Genomic DNA, 19210 nt, shown 5'->3' with positions numbered 1-19210 from the left:
GCTTGCATGATTGGATGGAGGGAAGGCAGTGTTCTTGTTCTATTTGGATTTTGATAGGGAATTTGCAATTGAAGTTGCTTTCCTAAAATAGAAACTGGGTTGAGTTGGCTTTTGAACGTGGGCATGTCACCAGGTGATGTCCAATGAAATTTTGCCACCTAGTAATTGGAACCAAATAAAAAAAATTTAATAAGGAAATGTACAGTCAACCATGATTAGAAGACAAATAAGAAGAGTAATAGATTGGATTGTCTAATATCCAATTAAAGGTGGGCCTTCAGCCCAAAATTCACTGGGCTAGATGGACTTTCTGGCAAATTTGGTGTGGGCAAGCCCAAGTGAAGTATCATATAGAGTGTTATATTTCCGCTAACATCCAACAAATTAGAAGGGATGCATCTTTTTGCGGTGGTGAAAATTGCTACTCAAGCTGCCAAGGAATGTAAAATTACTTACAAACCTTTTTCTTTTTTTTGAAAATTTTGACTAATTTTACTTTTCTCTTTATGGGATTTCTAAAGGTCTCATCTTCATCAACATATCTTCTCTTTGGCGTCATAATTTAGCCATGGGCAACAATTTTTATTTCAATCTTTATTTAAACTTTTCCATTGGGATATAATCTCCTCCTTGCAACCACCATAGACTATAATATATTTGGCCACGCCATAAGAGACAAGATAGGTGCAAAATTCCTCCACTGCAAATGCTAATGACAAATAAAAACTCAATAGTCATCACTAAAAAAGAACCAACCGTAATTATATCTATTACAGAGATTTGCTACCAGTCTTCTACGGTGGGCTATGAGAAGAAACCTAATCCTAAAGAAAACTGGGTAACCAATTAAAAAAAAAAAAAAAAGAGTCAGAAGGAGTTTTTGATATTATATATAAAAAGGCAGTGGGGATAGCAGATTTGGTTGTGTCAAAAAACCACCCAATTAAAAATAAAGGTATCGCAAAGTTAAGTTTATAATAACAATAATATTAATAATATTTTCTTTTATGATTGCAACAATTTTTCCCTTATATATCCACTATCTCAAATATATAATTTCATAATATCTTAATCATACATAACTTATCAACTAAACTAAATCCACTTGATATTAATAATAGCAACAATAATCTTTCAAAAAAATAAATAATAATTAGTGGGACTTGGTGGGCAAGTCCAAAACCTGAATGTCTTGCAAAAACAAAAAAATAATAATTTTATTAAAATTTCCACACACATAAATTATAAAGATTTGCCCTTGTTTTTATCTTAAACCCATTAGCCCCCGAATGTGGAATAATAATAATAATTATTATAGCAAATCAATAATTATTTATTTCAGGCAGGAGATCGAAAAAATAAAAAAATTTATTTCAAGATTTTTTTATTAAATGAGTTATGACGTGGAGTTCAGTCAATCCAATTACAAGTACCTAATAGTTGATATTCCTTAAACCGACATTAGAAACTATTATGCTAATCCAATTACAAGTACGCAATGGTTGATATTCCTTAAACCGAAATTAGAAACCATTACCATACATATATAAATAAAGTGGATAGGAATGTTGTAATTAGGAAAGTTACTATAACCCAAAAGACTTTTTAGAATTATAAGTAAATCCACATACGCTACTAATTTACCCCTCCTCGGCTGTATATATTTACAGATTTACATAGTAATAATATTTGCCCTCACTTCAGCACCAACATTCTTATTGTTTAGATTTTTGAGTATACATTCCAGGCCTTCCATAATCATGATGTGTAGTTTGCGTTCTCTCTTAGCAAAGCTAGGCTTGAAGCGTGGCTCAGTCCAAAATATCACCAAGAGAAGAAGAAGAGCCAAAGCGATGGTTCCACCAGGATTTCTTCCAATTTACATCGGCGATGATCGGAAAAAATATGTGGTTCCGGTGGCGTTCTTGTCGGAAATAATGTGTAAGGCATTGCTCAATCAGTTCAAGGATGAGAATATGACTGCCATAGACAATCCCATAACGCTCGGTTGCTCCACACAATTATTTGAAGGCTTATTGAATCTCCTCAACTTCAACATCAGCACATTGACCCCTAATTTATAGGCTAGCTCTACTTTTTTTTTATTCTTTCATAAGTGTATCATTTTTATTTTTATTTTTAATGATTTTGAATTATATGATAATTTTCAATTTTTTAGTTCCTTAATTTTCGTAGAACTTTTTAGTAACAAAAAGTATATAGGCTGCTTCAATTTAGTTTGATTCTTTCTCAGTTGTTCCATAAGTGTATCAATTTTTAATAATTTTGAATATATGATGTATTAATTTTCAGTTCTTTGATTCCTTAATTTTCGTGGTTTTTCTTTTTTTACCAACAATTTTTTTTTTTTTTTGAACGTAACAAATAGAAACTGGGTTGAGTTGGCTTTTGTACGTGGGGGATATTACAGAGTAATGCGTGCATATTACTGAGCAAATTTCAATGAAATTTTGCCACCTAGTAATTGGAACCAAATCAAAATTTTTATATATATATATATATAATATAATTTTTCTTCGCATTGAAATCAAAATTTATATTTACCTTTTCCAATTTATTGGGAAATTCGATGCCTCTTCCCATAAGAAATAATTAAAGAAATTAGACTTTACCCTTTAGTAAGAAAAGGTGTAATCGATTATGATTAGAAGGCTATTTACCAAAAAACCAGAAAAAGATTATAATTAGAAGACTAATAAGAGGGTCCATAATTGGATTGATACAATATCCAATTGATGGTGGGCCTTAGCCCAACAACCCAATGGACTAAATGGACTTCAAGCCCAACTTTAATTGATCCTATTGGAGTGCTACATTTTTGTTAATAACAATGGCCTTGAATTTATAAATTCTAAAAAATTAAAAATAAATACAAGAATTAAAAACCTTATGCAAAATTTAAGTCAAAATTCATATTACTATTTTATGGGAAGTATACCGTCCAATCCTATGTATGTCACATGGCTATAAAATATAATTTAGAATACATATATATAAACAAAATTTCTTATTGTTTTGAAAACAAAAGGAAAAACAAAGACAGAGACAGAGACAAAAAACAAAACCCGTATGTGTATGGGCAGCAGCATTAGAATTTTCCAAGCAAAGTCAGGACCCAACAAAATAATAATTATGTGTATAAAGTAGATATGATGTATATATAAACATAATTTGCATAGAGGCCCCAACTTAAAGATTGGTTGGTAGATGTGGGAGCTAGCAAAAATCATAAACAAGGAATTGATATATAAATCCAAAAGATTAGAAGGGTTTGTTACCCAAAATTTGACATGGACAGGTGTTGCTGGATTAGTGCAAGGCAGAATTTGGAGTTGTCTCTCAACAGTTTGTGCCCCTTGATGATCAGATTATAAACAATTCCAAACAACCCCTTTTCCTACATCCCCAAACATTTTTAATTTTATTTTTATTTTTTGGCTTAGCATCAATGGGATGACCCACGGACCAAATGTTTAAAGGGACCAAAATAATAATATAAAGAACATATTTTAATATTTATAAGATATATATGTATATTAGATAGTTGGCTAATGGGTGGATGTTGGGGAATTGGTTGGTCCCCACTATTCAGATTCATGGTACACTAAAAACAGAAAACCACTTGTAAATTAATCCAATTATATTTCTTCAACTACTACTACTTTTGTTTTTTTGTTATCATCCTATAGAATTCTTATAAGTAAGAATGGTACTATTAGTGGTTTGCTGATAGAAAGTTTCAGAGTGAAATTGTGTAATGTTATCTTTATCTGTAATTGGATTTGTAAACAGACCATCTTATAGATTTACATTTAATTCAATTTTATACAACACACATGAAATTGAAGGAGAATAATAATAATAATAGAAACAAAAAATGTAGATTGATGCTCCATGAGTAAAACCTTTATCATATTTCTTTATTTAGCATGATGAGTGTATTTTGATAGAACAAATAAGGTTTAGTAATATACTTCTTACATTTATATCTTTGAGATCATAAATTTGGGATATACCTTCTCCCCATTAAATTAAAAATTAATCACAGTCCTACTAAAAAGAAAATAGAAAAAGTGTAATGTTTGATAGGAATGAAAATATTTAAGTAAAGAACACTTTTAGAATTAAAAAAAAAAATGATGAAAAATAAGAAGTAAGTTATCATTTCACTTGCACATTAGAATATAGAAAAACAAATTAATTAATGTCTTTTCCCTGATCGTTTAGTGTTAGAAAGCATTAATTCCTTTGTCCTTCCAATGTTAGAAAATTAAAAATTTAATGGGATTTTGGAGGATTCCAAGTCGTGTTATGAGTCTATATGTCCCTCCTCCACCTTTGCTCCTACCAATACCAAACTAATAAGAAATTTAATTTTCTTCTTCCTCTTCTCACTGCTCCATATTCTCTTTCTTTTTCTCTCATTCTTTTCTTCTCATAAATATATCTTACTTTCATTATATATTTATTATTTCATCATTTTTTAATTAATGTGATAATTGCATGCTATGGAGTACTAGGAGTAGAAAATGTTATCCCTAGTACAAGTCCACATAAAGGAAAAAAATAACAATGTAAGTGTCAAATATGATGAAGACAAGCTGCGTGAAACGGCAAATACAAAGCTCCACTATTTATCCCAAAAAAAAAAATAATACAAAGCTCCACGTTCATATGATCACCACTTTATCTGAAGTGATAATATAAATAAATTAACACCTTTTTTTTTTCCTGGTAAGAATATAAATTAATTAACACCTACGTATATATTTATAAATATTCTAAAAACAATTTTTTCCTCCATCCTCTCACTCAGCACCATGGTAAGCTGCTTCTCTGCTAAACCCAATTGTTAAAGCAAATAGTGCTAATCATCGTGATGGAAATCTCCTTCGCGAACAAGTTCACAAACCCAAAAGTTAATTAGATGACCAAAGTTTAGAACTTAGGGGGGGGAAAAAAAAAATTTAAGAGAGAGAGAGAGAGAGAGAGAATATAATATATATATATATATATATATGACGTATAAGTACAATTCTTTCTACAGATTAAACAAAAAGTAAAAGGTAAAGAAAAAAGAAAAAAAAAGCAACCAATTAACAGTAGAAAACAGGAATTAACTCGAAAAGGTTAGAGAAATATAAAAATAATAATAATTATAATAGAATGGATTTACAAAATTGGCAAGTTGAGAGAGTGGTGCATATGCATAAGCTTTGGTTGGTCCGACCGCGCATATTCGTACAAATGAGGGCGTGGGGGGTTCCTAAAATTAGTCTGCTGGTAGTCCCACTGGTCCCGACTGTTTTGGAACGTGATGAGAATGTGCACGCCTGCAATTTTTTTTTTCATTAATAATTTGATTTAATTAACAAATTAATCAACCTTCACTATTAATTGGAAACTCTTAGCTCTAATTCACCTAGTTAATTTCTATTAATTTCCATGTAATAGGTGCATGTTTGGAAGTTCAAATTAAACTTTGTAACTATACCATTTTCTGGTGCAGTGTATATGGTTTATTACTGTCAATTATTAATGCAACTTTACAGCCGAAAGCTAGCTACTAACCCCCAAAAAAAGGGTTAATTAGTATTGGAATATTATTCTCAGCTTAAAAACATATATATATATATATATATAGTGTAGGAATATTATAAATAGTAATTACTTATTAATTCACCGGCTTTACTTTCTTTTTTTCTTTTTCTTTTTTTTTTCTTTTCTTTTATCTTTTATACTTCAAGAATTAATATTGGCCGCCTCCACTACAGAAGACTTGGTCATGATTATCATCAGTCATCATCAAAGAATCTAAAAAGTGTATTAAATAAATAATCCTGGTTAAGAGGATGAACATATATACTAACATAATAATCACCACTAAAGTTCTATTGTCATTATAACTAAAATTTTATGATATAATAACATCTTAATCACGAATTTGCGGTAGGATAAGGTTGCATCAATTTTCTCACACATAATTATGTCTTCCGTCACAAATCCTTTAATCTGAGGTAATTAAAAAGTAAGTTGCACTGACAAATTTCTTGTTAAGTGTAACATCAATTGTAGAATTTAATATATAATCTAAACAAATCACCCATTATAGATGTGTCTTTTCTCACAGATTCACAATCACAAAAGGAGATAAATTAATCAATGGGAAAAAGTAGGAACTGTACCTACAGTTTGAACAAGCTTATGTCATGGGACACAATCAAAAAAAGTTTTACACCCAAATTAAAAGGCTCTAAAAGTTTATAGAAACGAGTACTGAATCAAAGTTTGGAGTCCGAATTAATAAAGCAAAGTTACCAGTAGTTGAACATGGAAGAATATATATAAAAAGGAGAGCAATAAACCATTACAGAAAAAGCACACGCCAGAGACTTCTTTTTAGACTTCCTTTTTTTTTCTTCTTTTTTTTCTTTTTTTATTGAAGGGTAAACTAACGATGCACAACCAACACTCAAAAGATGGTTTTATCTCCCACCAAAAAAAAAAAAAAAAAAAAAAAAAAAAAACTTTGACATAAAAGTAGAAACTAAATATAGATTGTGATGGGTAATCAATAACCTGTCAGGATTTGATGGCAAGCTGCCTATAAAAGGGGCTGAGTTAGGACTTGTTGGCACCATGATTAAGTTGGACAGAGGTTTAGTGGCAACTAATTCTCATTGGACCCAAAGTAAATAGTATAATACCCCCAATCTGTTTTTGCAGACCAATTGAAAATGGTCTCTTTAAGATATCCAATTAAACTTATGAACTTCATTGTACCTAACAGTTCAGGCAATTGTGTGACAAAAAGGAGACACAAGCAGAGGCATTCATCATTTTGTATAGGAACCACAAATAATTGAAGTTCTAACCCTACCATTTTTTTATGCATCAGCTTTGGAGTAAATAAATAAATACAAAAAACATGCTCGGTATCACTTTTGCAAAATTGAAAAGACGGCTAGGGAAGAAAAGAGGGTTAGGAGTTTACTACAAATATACTTCCAAACCCAATAGCATTATTCGGTCATTGCAACCAAAAAATAATAATAATAAATCAAAAAAATCAAAAATAAAATAGCATTATTTCGTTCGATTTTATCATTATTAAAGATATATATATAAATAATAAAAGAAAAACTAAAGCACTAAAAAAGCTTCAGTTTCATGAAATTAAGTGATAGATTATGTTGAAGGTGCTCCACCGAGCTTTTCCTTTTTTATTATTTTATGTGTGTGTGTGTGTGTGTTTGGTACGGCATTTTTGAACAAAAATTTCGTGCGCTCATATAAAAATAGAAAGTAATAATTAATTAATTAAAAAATAGGACAAGAGAGCAGGAAAGAGAGATCGGAAATATTCTTTTTTGCCAATTCTGGTTTTGCTTAGTCAATCAAGTCCATAAATGAAAAAGGTTGATCGTACATACAGCTAAGACCTATGGCATAAATGGGATTCAAAGCTTATGAGATCATGCAAGAGCCACCTTCGAAAGTGACAATAGGGAGCAATCACACGACAAAGAAAAAGGTTTTCTACTAAAAGAAAATGGCACTGGAAAGCAATAGGCACAAGTTTAATACCAAATTTGTCCAAATTTTCGATCCATAATGTCAAAATAGTTCTTATTAATCCCTCGTTTGTTTTCTCATTTAATTATTGCTTAAATGATCAATAATAGAATTTTTATCCCATATTAAAATATTTTTTTTATATCTCTTTTAATGTTTTAAATAATGATGTGATGTATTGATGGGTAGGATTCGAGATAATAATAAAAAATAAAAATAAAAAAGAGAATTGAAAAATTGGATCCCTCAAGTAAATAATATGAATAACACAAGTTTAATACCAAGAATATATCTAAGAGGTTGCTGTAATTTTTTTTTTTTTTACAAGATTACAATTATTTTAAACTAAAAGAAAAAATATTTCATCTAAGTCTCATCAAATTCACAAAAATATTATTAATAATTTTATTACTAAACCAAACTTACTAAGATGATTGACTTATCCCACTTGACATGTCCATCACTTGAATTTTGTTTTTCGCTTCTTTTTTTTTTTTTTTTTTTTTTGTTTAATTAGAACCTGACTCTAACTTATATTGGGGAGACATGTACAACTTTTTGCCAAAAAAAAAAATACCTCTTCGTTGAACCATAGGCATCAAATCAAAAGTTCTAGGTGACGCGACACCGCGGTATAGAATCTTCCAAAATAACAATTAGGCTTGCTAAAACTCAAATTATGACTTCTGAATCCGCAAACATAATTGTTGAATAGTTTATTTTCGTTAAACTAATATCTTCGATAATGAAACAAATATCACTTAATAAGCTATTGATATAACCTAAAATAAGAAACAAATATTCGCATTAAAAAAAGGGAAAAAAGAAAAAGCAAAAATAAATAAAAGGGAAACAAAGATTACAATAAATATTGAAGACAGTGTAAGATAGTGTAAATAAGACAAGTAGCATGCACATGGTGGTGATGGTGAAGACCAAAATTGCTCCCATTCTTCTGAATGCGTGGGAGAATCATTCCCATCAGTTGAGATTGTACCTTCGATTATAACAACTTGATAAGAAAATATTATGTTCTCTTCTCTCTGTAAACTATATTTTATAGGGGCCTGAGATTGTAACTATATATTATATATATATCATATATTATATTTATATATACATATATATATATATATATATTCAATTTCGTGTTTTTGCGCATGCATTGTGGGTGATGAAGGAATTAATTAACAGCCTAGCATCATACCAATCTCTGCAATGCACCAGTTGCCAATCCTCCTTTTTGTTGTTGGGGAACCATGTGATATATTGATCTCCAAGCTAGCCTTTTTCTCTTCCAACTTGGTATAGAAATCCTTTAAAAAGAGCAAATAAACATGCCAAATGGATCAACATGGTAGAGAAAAAATACTGCATGATCAAAATGGAATAAGGAATATCACAATTCACATGCATGTATATATTGCCGGCCCAGATGACCAATATTATTAGATGCTTAATGTGATTATATATTTATATGTTGCATTAATTATTTCATTTAATTCCCCTTCAGAAGTTGTACGTACGGTCGACTAATTAAGCAAACAATATTGTTTCTGAGGAAGAACACTATCACGTGACTGCATATACCATCTACAAAAAAATTAAATGAAAACCTCGGATTGTTAAATTAATAATAAATCTTCACCCTGTTCAAGCCCCCAAAGACTGCAGTATTGTTAAGTAGAAGGTAAGTGATTATAATATTTGGGAAATATTTGCTTCTTGGCATGTTAGAAGTGCTGCCAAGAAAGCTAGGATGCTTAATTCTTGTAGTGTTCAATAGGAAAAAAATTATACAAGCCTCCTTTAAATTATTATTATATACATTAAAGCTGCATTTTACCGTTTAATGATAGTTTTAAAATATCCAAAATATTTATTTATTTTTTTATTTTAAAAAGCATTTTCTTTCGGTTTATAACTCTATAAACATAAACAATTTTCTCTTTGTAAACGCTTATTTAAGTGAAGCTAATGTTAAAGATAAAATATGTATATAATATATATGCACCGTATTGCATACGCACATACAGCCAGACTATCCAATAATTCAATTTATTGTATACAGACAGGTAGATAGATAGATCATAGATACGTAATATGTGCGTGTGTATGTTACCTTTTCTTTTTCTTTTTTTCAAGTCAATGCGATGGAGTTGATAATTGGTCTTTTATGAATAAACATATATATATATATATATATATATATATATATATATATATAGCAGTATTCCAATGATAGAAGGGTCCTAATTGAACAAATCCATGGTGTTTCCAAGCTTTGAGACAAAACATTATAGAAAGGGGAAAACGTCATTTAATTGAAATTTGTTTTCCTGGTGGTTTGGTAATTGAGGCAAAACCACAAGCATGTAGATCTCCAAAAAGATAAGGATATATATAGCCTTTCTCTCATTCTAAAAATCTATTAGGAATGGATTCATTCTAGTATGGACAATATGATATATTTTACAATATTATTATCACTAATAGAATAAATTCTGAATAAATTTTGTCCAAGATTTTTCACGAGAAAAACTATACATGCATATATCTATATGGTCTGTCCCCAAGCACCCAACAGAACCCAATTTCCAAATTGCAACAATAAGAGAAATAAAAGAGCATAAAAATTCAACGGAATTGATTCCTCATGATCAGAATATATATTATTCTTATCTCTTTGTAGTCTCTTCAATAAACAGCAACTATTGTTTTTCCTCTCTTATTAGTTCCTTTTTTATAGCACCGCTAAGTTTTACAGGGGGGGGGTCCACAAAATAGTCACCTTTGAAGTTAGGTCAGCTAGGGATCAATAATTTGGACTCCCAATTTAAAAGTGAGACAATGAAATAGTTTGCCGTTTAAAACAAAACAAAACCACCAAAAAAAAAAAAAAAAAAAAGGGTTTGATTGTCTGGGAGACATGAAGAGTAAATAATTGAGCATAAGTTTCATGTAAATAATTGAGCATGAGCAGGTTGCTGAAACCCTTTTGGGTATAGGGAAAGTACTACTAAAATGTAATCCAGCCAATGAAGTAAAAAAGAGAGAATATAAATATAGCCGGAAGCTACTACTTCGCCTCAACCCTGTAAAGTTTTACTTTCTATATTAATTACTTAAAGTGATCGACAAAATATAATAATTTTGAAAAAAAAAGATTTTGAGAAATTCTCGACCATCAAGCATAGTCTACCATCCTATTCATACATACATTTGTATATATATATATATATATATATATTTTCCCTGGGAAATTAAACCCTAGATTCTGTCTACAAATGCTCATCAATCACTTCCCAAATCCTACAAAAAATTAAAGATGGAATTTTTCAGCCCCGGTCCTCTCACAAAACTGTGGAAATAGAAATTCAAAAACAGTCCCAAAAAGTTTTCAAATCTATCACTTACCTAATTAGCTATAAAAATGCATCCTAAGGTAAGAAAAGACAACCCATAATCAATGGTTCCCTCCCTTGGTGGCAATATTATATTATTATACTAAATTACTAATTTATTTACTTCCAAATCAGAAAGAAAAAAAAAAAAAAGGGGTCTTAATTAATTTACCATCACTTTGTTTGTCCACTAATTATGTCTCAATTCTTTTTATGTAATTGGCATTTCAAGACATGGCAAGAAAATAAACAAATGCATATATAATTTATCAAATAATTTTTTTTTTAAATTTAAAACAAAAAAATAAAAATAAAAATACAAAAGTGGGCACGGAGCAGATAGCGATCCTCTTTCCACTATTTCATTAGGCATAGTATATATTTCAGGACCTAGGGATAAGTAGGTTTTTGAAGGCTTTTGTTTTGTTCCAATTGTTTTTCCATGTTCCAATGCTTTGTGATCTATATCTTTCATTCTTTCTCGGCAATAATATTTTCAAGTACCATAGCCGAGAAGAAAACAATAGCGGCATCCAACACCAATACCGTCAAAGAAACACAGGTATTCGGCTTTCGGGCTTTGAATATATAAAAAGGTACGGAATGAAAAAAATGTCATTTTTTTAATGCTAACAAATCTTTAAATAAAAATACACCATCTATATATTTATACATACATAGTATAAATATGTTTATATATATATATATATATATGTATAGTTTTGGTTAATGTATATGGTATATATATTTATATGTATAGCGAGTTAGTTTAATCCTCCCTCGGACCCCAATATTGGACAAGCCGTCTCTGGAACTGGTCCATTGTTGTACTTTTTTTGTGTTTGTTTTTCTGTCTCTGGGGCAAAACTCGGATAAACATGTGCCCTGGTACTGAATCTCGAGGAATTATAAATGGCCGAGAGCTTTTGATTCCAAAGGATGGTGGTGAAGATTACCATGAAGACAAAATGAGAGCTAGAGATCATGAACAAGTCGGCGCAGGCGGCTTCAATGTTCAAGGTTTTCTTCAACGCTATTTACCGGCCGATAGTTTTCTCCGAACACTACCACTTAGTGAGGTATGTTATTCACTCTTTCTCGTCTTATATGATCAACCTTACATGTCCAAAACAATAAATAAATAAAACTTCCTATGTTGTCTCTATTGAGGTACTAGGAAGGAATAACAATTTTTTGTTATGTGTTTTGCTTTTGTTTTTTTTTTTGACTTTTTCACTGAGCCAATTGACATAACTAAGGAATGAAACTGACAAAAGGAAAGTTAAAAAGAAATTTTCTGTTTTGGTGCTAATAAAAGGAATAAAAAGTCTTCTTTTCCATGTTTATTTACAAATCTTATATGCTCTATATAGGAATCAAATAAGCTTTGATTTGCATCATACATTGATACCCAATTTAACAAAAGTTTTGAGTTGCTAAAACTTGCTGTTTTTCAGTATTATTATTGATTTCGTTTTGACCAAGTAATTAAGCTTAGCATTTCGAATTTTACATTATATATGATATACCTATACTTTGAGCTGGACCTTCCGTAGGTTAAGGCTTTTAAGAGTCTGAGGTTTTCAATTTTTATTGCCAAAGCAGAGCTGTGGAAGAGATTCTCCATTTCTCTTTGTTTCTTTTTTTCTTTTTTTCTTTTTTAATAAGAACATGATAGTAAAGATGCCTCCATTTCTTTACAGAGAGAACTACTACCTACTTTCCACAGCCCATACACTACACAAATTGCATATTCAGCTTCCGTGGATGAAAGTTCCCACTCCACCATATATATATATATATATACATAATGGGCTGATGCTTAATTATACATATATTTTTTTCCCACATATTTAATTTTTGAGATAGATTATCTAAATTACCTGTAATCTTAACATTGGAAGACACGTCTAATATACATAAAAGTTATATGTAATGTATATAAAATTTTACTATAAAACTCATACACAACTAAATTATCGAACACATTATTACATACAACCGAATAATAGATAACATGTAATCTGCAGTGCATGAATTTTTATTTTTTTATTTTTTTTTAATTTTTGGATACCATAAGTATGCACCATTTTAATTGCAAAACTATATATGTTAAAGCTGATGGTGTAAAAGATTTGGGTATGTAATGGTAAGAAGGATTATACCCCAGCCATTTTTTGATAGACCTTGCCCCTAGCATTAGCTCAGATCATTCCCTCAATCTCAGGCCGAAAGGCCAGGAAAGGAATATCCTCTGAGTGATTGATTCAGATTTTGTTGAAATTGAAAATTTGAAATAGGTCAACGTACTCTTCAGCGAATCCTGCTGACCCACTTTTCTTTATTTTCCCATTTAACTTAATAAATGGATCGAATTCCGACAATTATTGGGGTAAAGAATACGTTAATGTAAGAAAATGTTATCTTTCATGTATTTTTATATTTGACCCACCATAATGAAACTCATAAAGACATTGGATATTGTTATTTTAACTTGATATGTTAAAAAAAGAAAAAAAAAATCTTTTATTTTATTTTATTTTATCTTCTCTAATTCAGAATTGCAAGAGCTTGACTCCAGAATATCAAATGGCCAAAAATTATGCGTTATATGTTGAATCAACATTATACAGGATTCATTATGCATGGAAGCTCTAGATTCTTTTGGGAAAACCGGAAAAAGGGGTTAGCATTCTCTTTTTATAGTGGCTTGACTTTTGGGGAAGATAATACTCAAAAAATAGATCTGACCCAATTCACCCACTACTTCATTTCTTTAACATTTTCACTTGATTGTCGGAAAGGAAATAAATATACAAACATCCAAATTATGCTTCATTATTCAATCAAGAAACGGCAGCGTTTTTTGTAATGTAAGCATCTACCTAAGTCGCACTGGGATTTTGCTTACTTAGTAATATAAGATTCTGACCAATTTTCTGGGATATTACCATGTTATTTTCTTTGTTTTTCGCAATTTCTCTGTGGGTCTGTAGAATCTTAGTGATAGATTCATTATGTATTGTGCAATTTGTTAACTAAATTAAGGAATAGTAGCAACCTGTATGTGTTACTTGACAATGCAGACAACGTGAATCTCATGCAGGTGAGCGAAGAGATGCGATCATTAGTGAAGATTGCATGTCCCATAATAATGACAACCCTGCTTATATACTCCAGGTCCATTATTTCCATGCTCTTCTTGGGTCGTCTAGGGAAAATAGAGCTAGCCGGAGGTTCATTGGCACTTGGGTTTGGAAACATCACCGGCAACTCTATCCTCAGAGGCCTCGCCACGGGTATGGACCCGATATGTTGCCAAGCTTATGGAGCAAAAAGATGGTCAGTTATCAGCCAAACTTTCCAGAAAACTCTCTGTCTCCTTCTACTCGTTTCTCTACCCATTTCAATCTTATGGTTGAATGTTGAAACCATCTTTATATGGCTGGGTCAGGACCCAGAAATCACAAAAGTAGCCAAGGTTTACATGTTTTTTTCCATTCCAGAATTGCTAGCTCAAGCTCATCTCCATCCATTAAGGATCTTCTTAAGAACTCAAGGCTTGACTGTTCCTCTAACCATCGCCGCCACTTGCTCTGCTATCCTTCACCTCCCGATCAACTACTTCCTGGTGACATACATGAAATTGGGTGTGGAAGGGGTAGCATTGGCTCTTGCTTTCAACACTTTGAACTTAGATGTTGGGTTGGTGATTTATCTAGCAGTCTCTAGTAAACCTTTGAAACCTTGGCATGGCATTACAATTCTCTCAGCCTTTCAAGACTGGAAACCATTGCTGAGTTTATCACTTCCAAGCTGTGTCTCGGTGTGCTTGGAATGGTGGTGGTATGAGATTATGCTGTTTCTCTGCGGTTTATTGAGCAATCCACAGGCCAGTGTGGCGGCGATGGGCATCCTGATTCAAACAACAGGGCTGTTGTATGTGTTCCCAATTTCTTTAAGTGCCGGCTTGACAACACGAGTTGGCCATGCCTTGGGCGCTGGGCAACCAAGCCGTGCCCAGTGGACAACCATAATAGGGCTCACAGTGGCATTTGCGTTTGGACTCTCAGCCTTCATTTTCATGACAGTGATGAGGAAGTCGTGGGGAAAGTTGTACACAGATGAACAACAGATTCTTGATTTAATTTCAACGGCACTGCCAGTGCTGGGACTGTGTGAACTCTGCAACACTCCACAAACAGCAGCCTGTGGAGTCTTAACAGGTACTGCACGTCCTAATCTCGGTGCCAGAATAAACTTGTTTGCATTTTACGTCGTTGGATTGCCAGTTGCTATTATTGCAACTTTCTCGTTCAAAATTGGTTTTCTGGGGCTTTGGATTGGGCTACTATCGGCTCAGTTTTCTTGTCTGTCTATGCTGCTGTACACATTACTTCGAACAGATTGGAAGCACCAAAGCAGGCGAGCCGCAGAGCTGACTTCAGTTGGAGAAGGTAAAGAGAGGGAGAGAGAAGAAGAGGACAACAACAACGACGAAGAAAGTGGCCTACTTACCAGTGATGATGTCTAAGTTTCAAGAATCTAAGTGGGTCTATTGCAACCTCTTTTCACAAGAGTATCAAGGAGAAGTTACAGCACAAAAGGAAGAATCATTCCCTTGTGGAGAAATTGGAGGGTCTTTTCTTTTTTCTCTTATTATTTTCTTACGGTTGTGATGCTGAAAACAAAACAAAAATCAGATTACTCAGTCATGACTCATTAAATGTACTGTTAATACATCATCTAGGAAGTAGGGCATTCTTTTACTTCGTAGTTCATTCTTTTCCCTACATAGCATATTTTTTCCTTGGAAATAAATGATACATTCTCTCTTCCTAGATTGCAGATATTTAATCCCAAAAGACATTCCCCATTAAACCGGCAGACTTCCATCAAATAAGTTAAGACTCCAACTTGAGAAAACTGAGGGGAAAAATTTATTAATATATATATATATATATATATGAAGAAAAAAAAATCCTTCTTTTATGATAAACATGAAGATAGTCCCTTACTAATGACATATTGATTTACCAGAGCAATTGAATCCTGATAACAGATTCACCAGCTAAACGGGAACAACCGGAAATGGACCATTAAGGGAGATCATGAACTCAGTTCCTTTCAACTTCCAGTTTTGTTCACTAATCATGTCACTGGAATGATTTTTCTCCTACTTGTGTCCTCAAAAATATTTTTGCTGTTATCTTGTTTTGGTGGGCAGGTAAAAGGAGATATCCAACTCATATGAAAAAATAGTCTTATGATCAATTGGAAAGAAGGGCCCAACTCTGGTGTTGCTTGTATGAGTATACGTATCATGTTGACTAATTTGTCTGATATATATATAGCATTCAGGTTCCTAAAGTGCCAAAAGCAGTAGCTACCAAGTTACAAGTAACAACCTAGAAATGCTAGAAGGTTGGTTAAGGTTGATCTGGGGTACCTGGGGATCATGAATCAATAGATGTCTCTCTATTCTCTACTACGACAAGATTTGCACTAAACAAGAAATTTGGCAAAATTATGCAGCAAAGCATACACCGAAGACAGGTTTCAGAAGACTAGATGGATTTTATCTCGTCTTCGAATTCCTTTTCTGCAATTTTAGGCATATACGTTTTCAAGTCACATTGATACTGTTAGAGACCCATCCATATGCAGACTAGTAAGGCAATGTCTGACACATCATGACTCTTCATAGAGTTAGGCTGAATAAAATCCGAGATGGAAGTTCACAAAACACAAATCTAGTCGATACTGAAAACGGAAGGTAACGAAAGGGACTTTTCGCCTAATTAAAAGGTCCCAATGCATCAAGCATTCAATTATCCCCAACAAATCAATGAGTAATTCAAAAACTTTTCGAATTAGGCACGTCAACTTAATCAAATTTTAAAAGAAAGGGAATAACGAAACAATGTCTTGCATGGGATTTTCATCTCAAAGACCAGTTCTAATCTGCAAATAACACCTATTGAGGTTTTTGAAGAACTCTCGTAAGTAGTTCAAGAAAGATTTCAACTGGTAGAGCCCGAAGAGTTTGTTCTTATTGAATCATTGCTTAATTGCTCAACTACAATAAATTATATATAAAATTTGAAGAAAAGAAAATTTTCTTTCACAGCCAGTGCAGAACCAGAACCGAAATTTTTTCAATCTATAATCTATCATCATCATCCCTAGGGAGAGAATCTAAAGGCTTATATACCAATCCTCTCGTATTTTTAAACAGCTTTATGTATTAATTTGCATGTTTTTTGTTTGTATAATATTAATTTAGCCCCAAATTTATCACCAACCTCTTTTTTTTTTCTTTTTTTTTTTTTTTTTGTGTTTACTCGGTGGAAAATTTACAGTGTTCGACGTCAAAAAATCAAAATCGTAATTCAAACATAAAAAACCACCGATGCGATAGAACTGTTTAATAATTAATATCCAAAAATTAAAAAGTAGATATCCGTACCGTACCTCATTTACTTCGGAATTCAGAAACTGGATTGTGAAAACCAGATGGGAATTTACTGCAACTAATTCAACCCCGCTGAAGCAAAAAACGAAATTAAAAAGCAAAAACAAAATCAGTTCCTTTTGATATTGAAAAAGAAATTTCAATATAAAGCAAGTGAAAAAGAAGAAACCGAAGGAAATAACTGTGTGGTCGCCGTTTAGATCTGCTTCTAAGGTGTGGAGTGAGTAAAGACTAAAGAGAGACATACCCAAAAACCACCCGCCAGAAAAACAGAAATCCAGCAAAAATGGGGAGGTTCAACTTGGAAAACATGATGCTTTTGTAGCCGTCGGATTGCGATCAGAACCAACATTGATCTAGTGGTTACGCAAAGCAAAGTGCACCTGCACTCTACCCGAATATTTTCTCCCAAAAAAAAAAACAAAAAAAACACTCTACCGAGATCTATTAATAAAAATAAATTATTTACCAAACAAATAATAATTACATATTTAAATTGAAAGTTGAACACCAATTTACAAAGTGGCCACCAAAGTTTGGTCAAATTCCATCATGTGCATTATTATTCTTTTTTTTTTATTTTTTTTCACAACTTTATCAAATGAGAAGTTTTCAATCGACTCACTTTTTCCCCAATAATATAATTCCTTTTCTTTTTCCTTTTTTTCACCTCTTTTTCCACCTTTTTTCTTTTCTTTTCTTTTTTTTTTTGGCACATTTTTTAATTATGTGATTTTCCAAAACCATATTAAAATCTCTAGCTTCTAATTTAATATGTATTAAGAAATATGTATATTTTTCGCGAACATTTTATTTGTTTTTCAACTTTTCCTCATGATGCACAATAAGTCTGACTCTTTACAAATATGAATCCATTACTTTTAGGGGAAAAAAATTCTTTAAAACACAAAATTAACTTCTATAATATTGTTTTAAAAAATTTTGACACAGAAAATATAAAGTTAAAATCATAAAGAAAAATTTTTATTAAGAAAATTGGTAAAATTTAACTAAACTTTGTCATCATTTTCTATATATGAATTATTGTTTTAGATAAAGAATGGTGACGTTAATTTAACAAAGTCCATGTAGTGAGTATCACTTAAAATGTTATCTGAATTTTTTATTTTTTTTTTTATAAGGAATGCAAAACTTTATTAGACAGCAAACAGAACAAATATATATGTTTTAAAAACATAACAAAGCGTTATACCAAAATATATATAACAAAATGAAGATCATTTCTAAGAACAATGATCAATGGGGTCTCTTTTTTACCCTTGTAATATTAGCCATCAAAAGGTTATGTATAGATTAAATGGACATATCGCCGTCCACAGTGTTCTTCTATGCCAACCAACCAAGCGAGAAAAACCAAACTCTTCAATTATTGACATTTAAACGTATATCTATGTATTTTAATAAACCAAAACAACATTTAAATAATATTTGACAAACAACAAGCCACCTCGCTAGTGCCCTCTAAATGATCCTTATTTCATAGAAAAAATGCTACTTAATTTCCCACCAATAGAGATCTGCAGGTAATATATCAATTTATGCTATGATCGACGAACATTAAAAACAAAAAAAAAAAATTATTGCTAAACTGTGTCAATCTGAAAAACAGAATTCCGCATTTTTTAGTCATGTGAAAAAAAAAAATCCATTTTCAATAAATTATTTAATATCAATTTATTAACATCAACAACCAATGAAATTATCCATACCATGC

The 19210-nt window shown here is 31.7% G+C and overlaps 2 protein-coding genes across 6 annotated transcripts; one reads left to right on the top strand and one right to left on the bottom strand.

Moving 5' to 3' along the window:
* Positions 1 to 5008: 5008 nt before the first annotated feature.
* LOC125419100 (uncharacterized) lies at positions 5009 to 17973 on the bottom strand. Of its 5 annotated transcripts, none has more exons than XM_060818478.1 (4): positions 17723 to 17973; positions 17470 to 17547; positions 8804 to 8912; positions 5009 to 5354 (listed from the first exon to the last, which is right to left on the bottom strand). In XM_060818478.1, exons 1-4 carry the CDS (start codon positions 17785 to 17787, stop codon positions 5178 to 5180), a joined length of 429 nt encoding a protein of 142 aa, XP_060674461.1. In that variant the 5' UTR covers positions 17788 to 17973; the 3' UTR covers positions 5009 to 5177. The 5 variants fall into 5 exon arrangements, 4 of the variants coding, with proteins under 4 accessions (XP_060674461.1, XP_060674462.1, XP_048320228.1 ...); XM_060818479.1 differs by having other exon boundaries at positions 17475 to 17547; positions 17723 to 17946; XR_007238064.2 differs by lacking the exon at positions 5009 to 5354 and adding an exon at positions 8335 to 8593 and having other exon boundaries at positions 17475 to 17547; positions 17658 to 17938.
* On the top strand, positions 10129 to 15681 carry LOC107409493 (protein DETOXIFICATION 53). Its single transcript, XM_048464269.2, has 2 exons — positions 10129 to 12079; positions 14107 to 15681. Exons 1-2 carry the CDS (start codon positions 11879 to 11881, stop codon positions 15532 to 15534), a joined length of 1629 nt encoding a protein of 542 aa, XP_048320226.1. The 5' UTR covers positions 10129 to 11878; the 3' UTR covers positions 15535 to 15681.
* Positions 17974 to 19210: the final 1237 nt, after the last annotated feature.

The sequence above is a fragment of the Ziziphus jujuba genome, chromosome 6 (genome assembly GCF_031755915.1).
Source record: "Ziziphus jujuba cultivar Dongzao chromosome 6, ASM3175591v1".
Taxonomy (NCBI): Eukaryota; Viridiplantae; Streptophyta; class Magnoliopsida; order Rosales; family Rhamnaceae; genus Ziziphus; species Ziziphus jujuba.
Note: the sequence above shows the minus strand (reverse complement) of the source record. Positions and strands in the feature narration are given on the sequence as shown.

Excerpts from the sequence above, each read along its gene's own strand:
- LOC107409493 (XM_048464269.2), top strand. The coding sequence starts at position 11,879 with ATGTGCCCTGGTACTGAATCTCGAGGAATTATAAATGGCCGAGAGCTT. Across the intron at positions 12,080-14,106 it reads GAACACTACCACTTAGTGAG|GTGAGCGAAGAGATGCGATC; the intron begins GTATGTTATTCA and ends AATCTCATGCAG.
- LOC125419100 (XM_048464270.2), bottom strand. The coding sequence starts at position 17,787 with ATGTTTTCCAAGTTGAACCTCCCCATTTTTGCTGGATTTCTGTTTTTC. Across the intron at positions 17,548-17,722 it reads TTCTGGCGGGTGGTTTTTGG|CGGGGTTGAATTAGTTGCAG; the intron begins GTATGTCTCTCT and ends TTTTTGCTTCAG. Across the intron at positions 8,913-17,474 it reads TGAATTCCGAAGTAAATGAG|GATTTCTATACCAAGTTGGA; the intron begins GTACGGTACGGA and ends CTCTTTTTAAAG.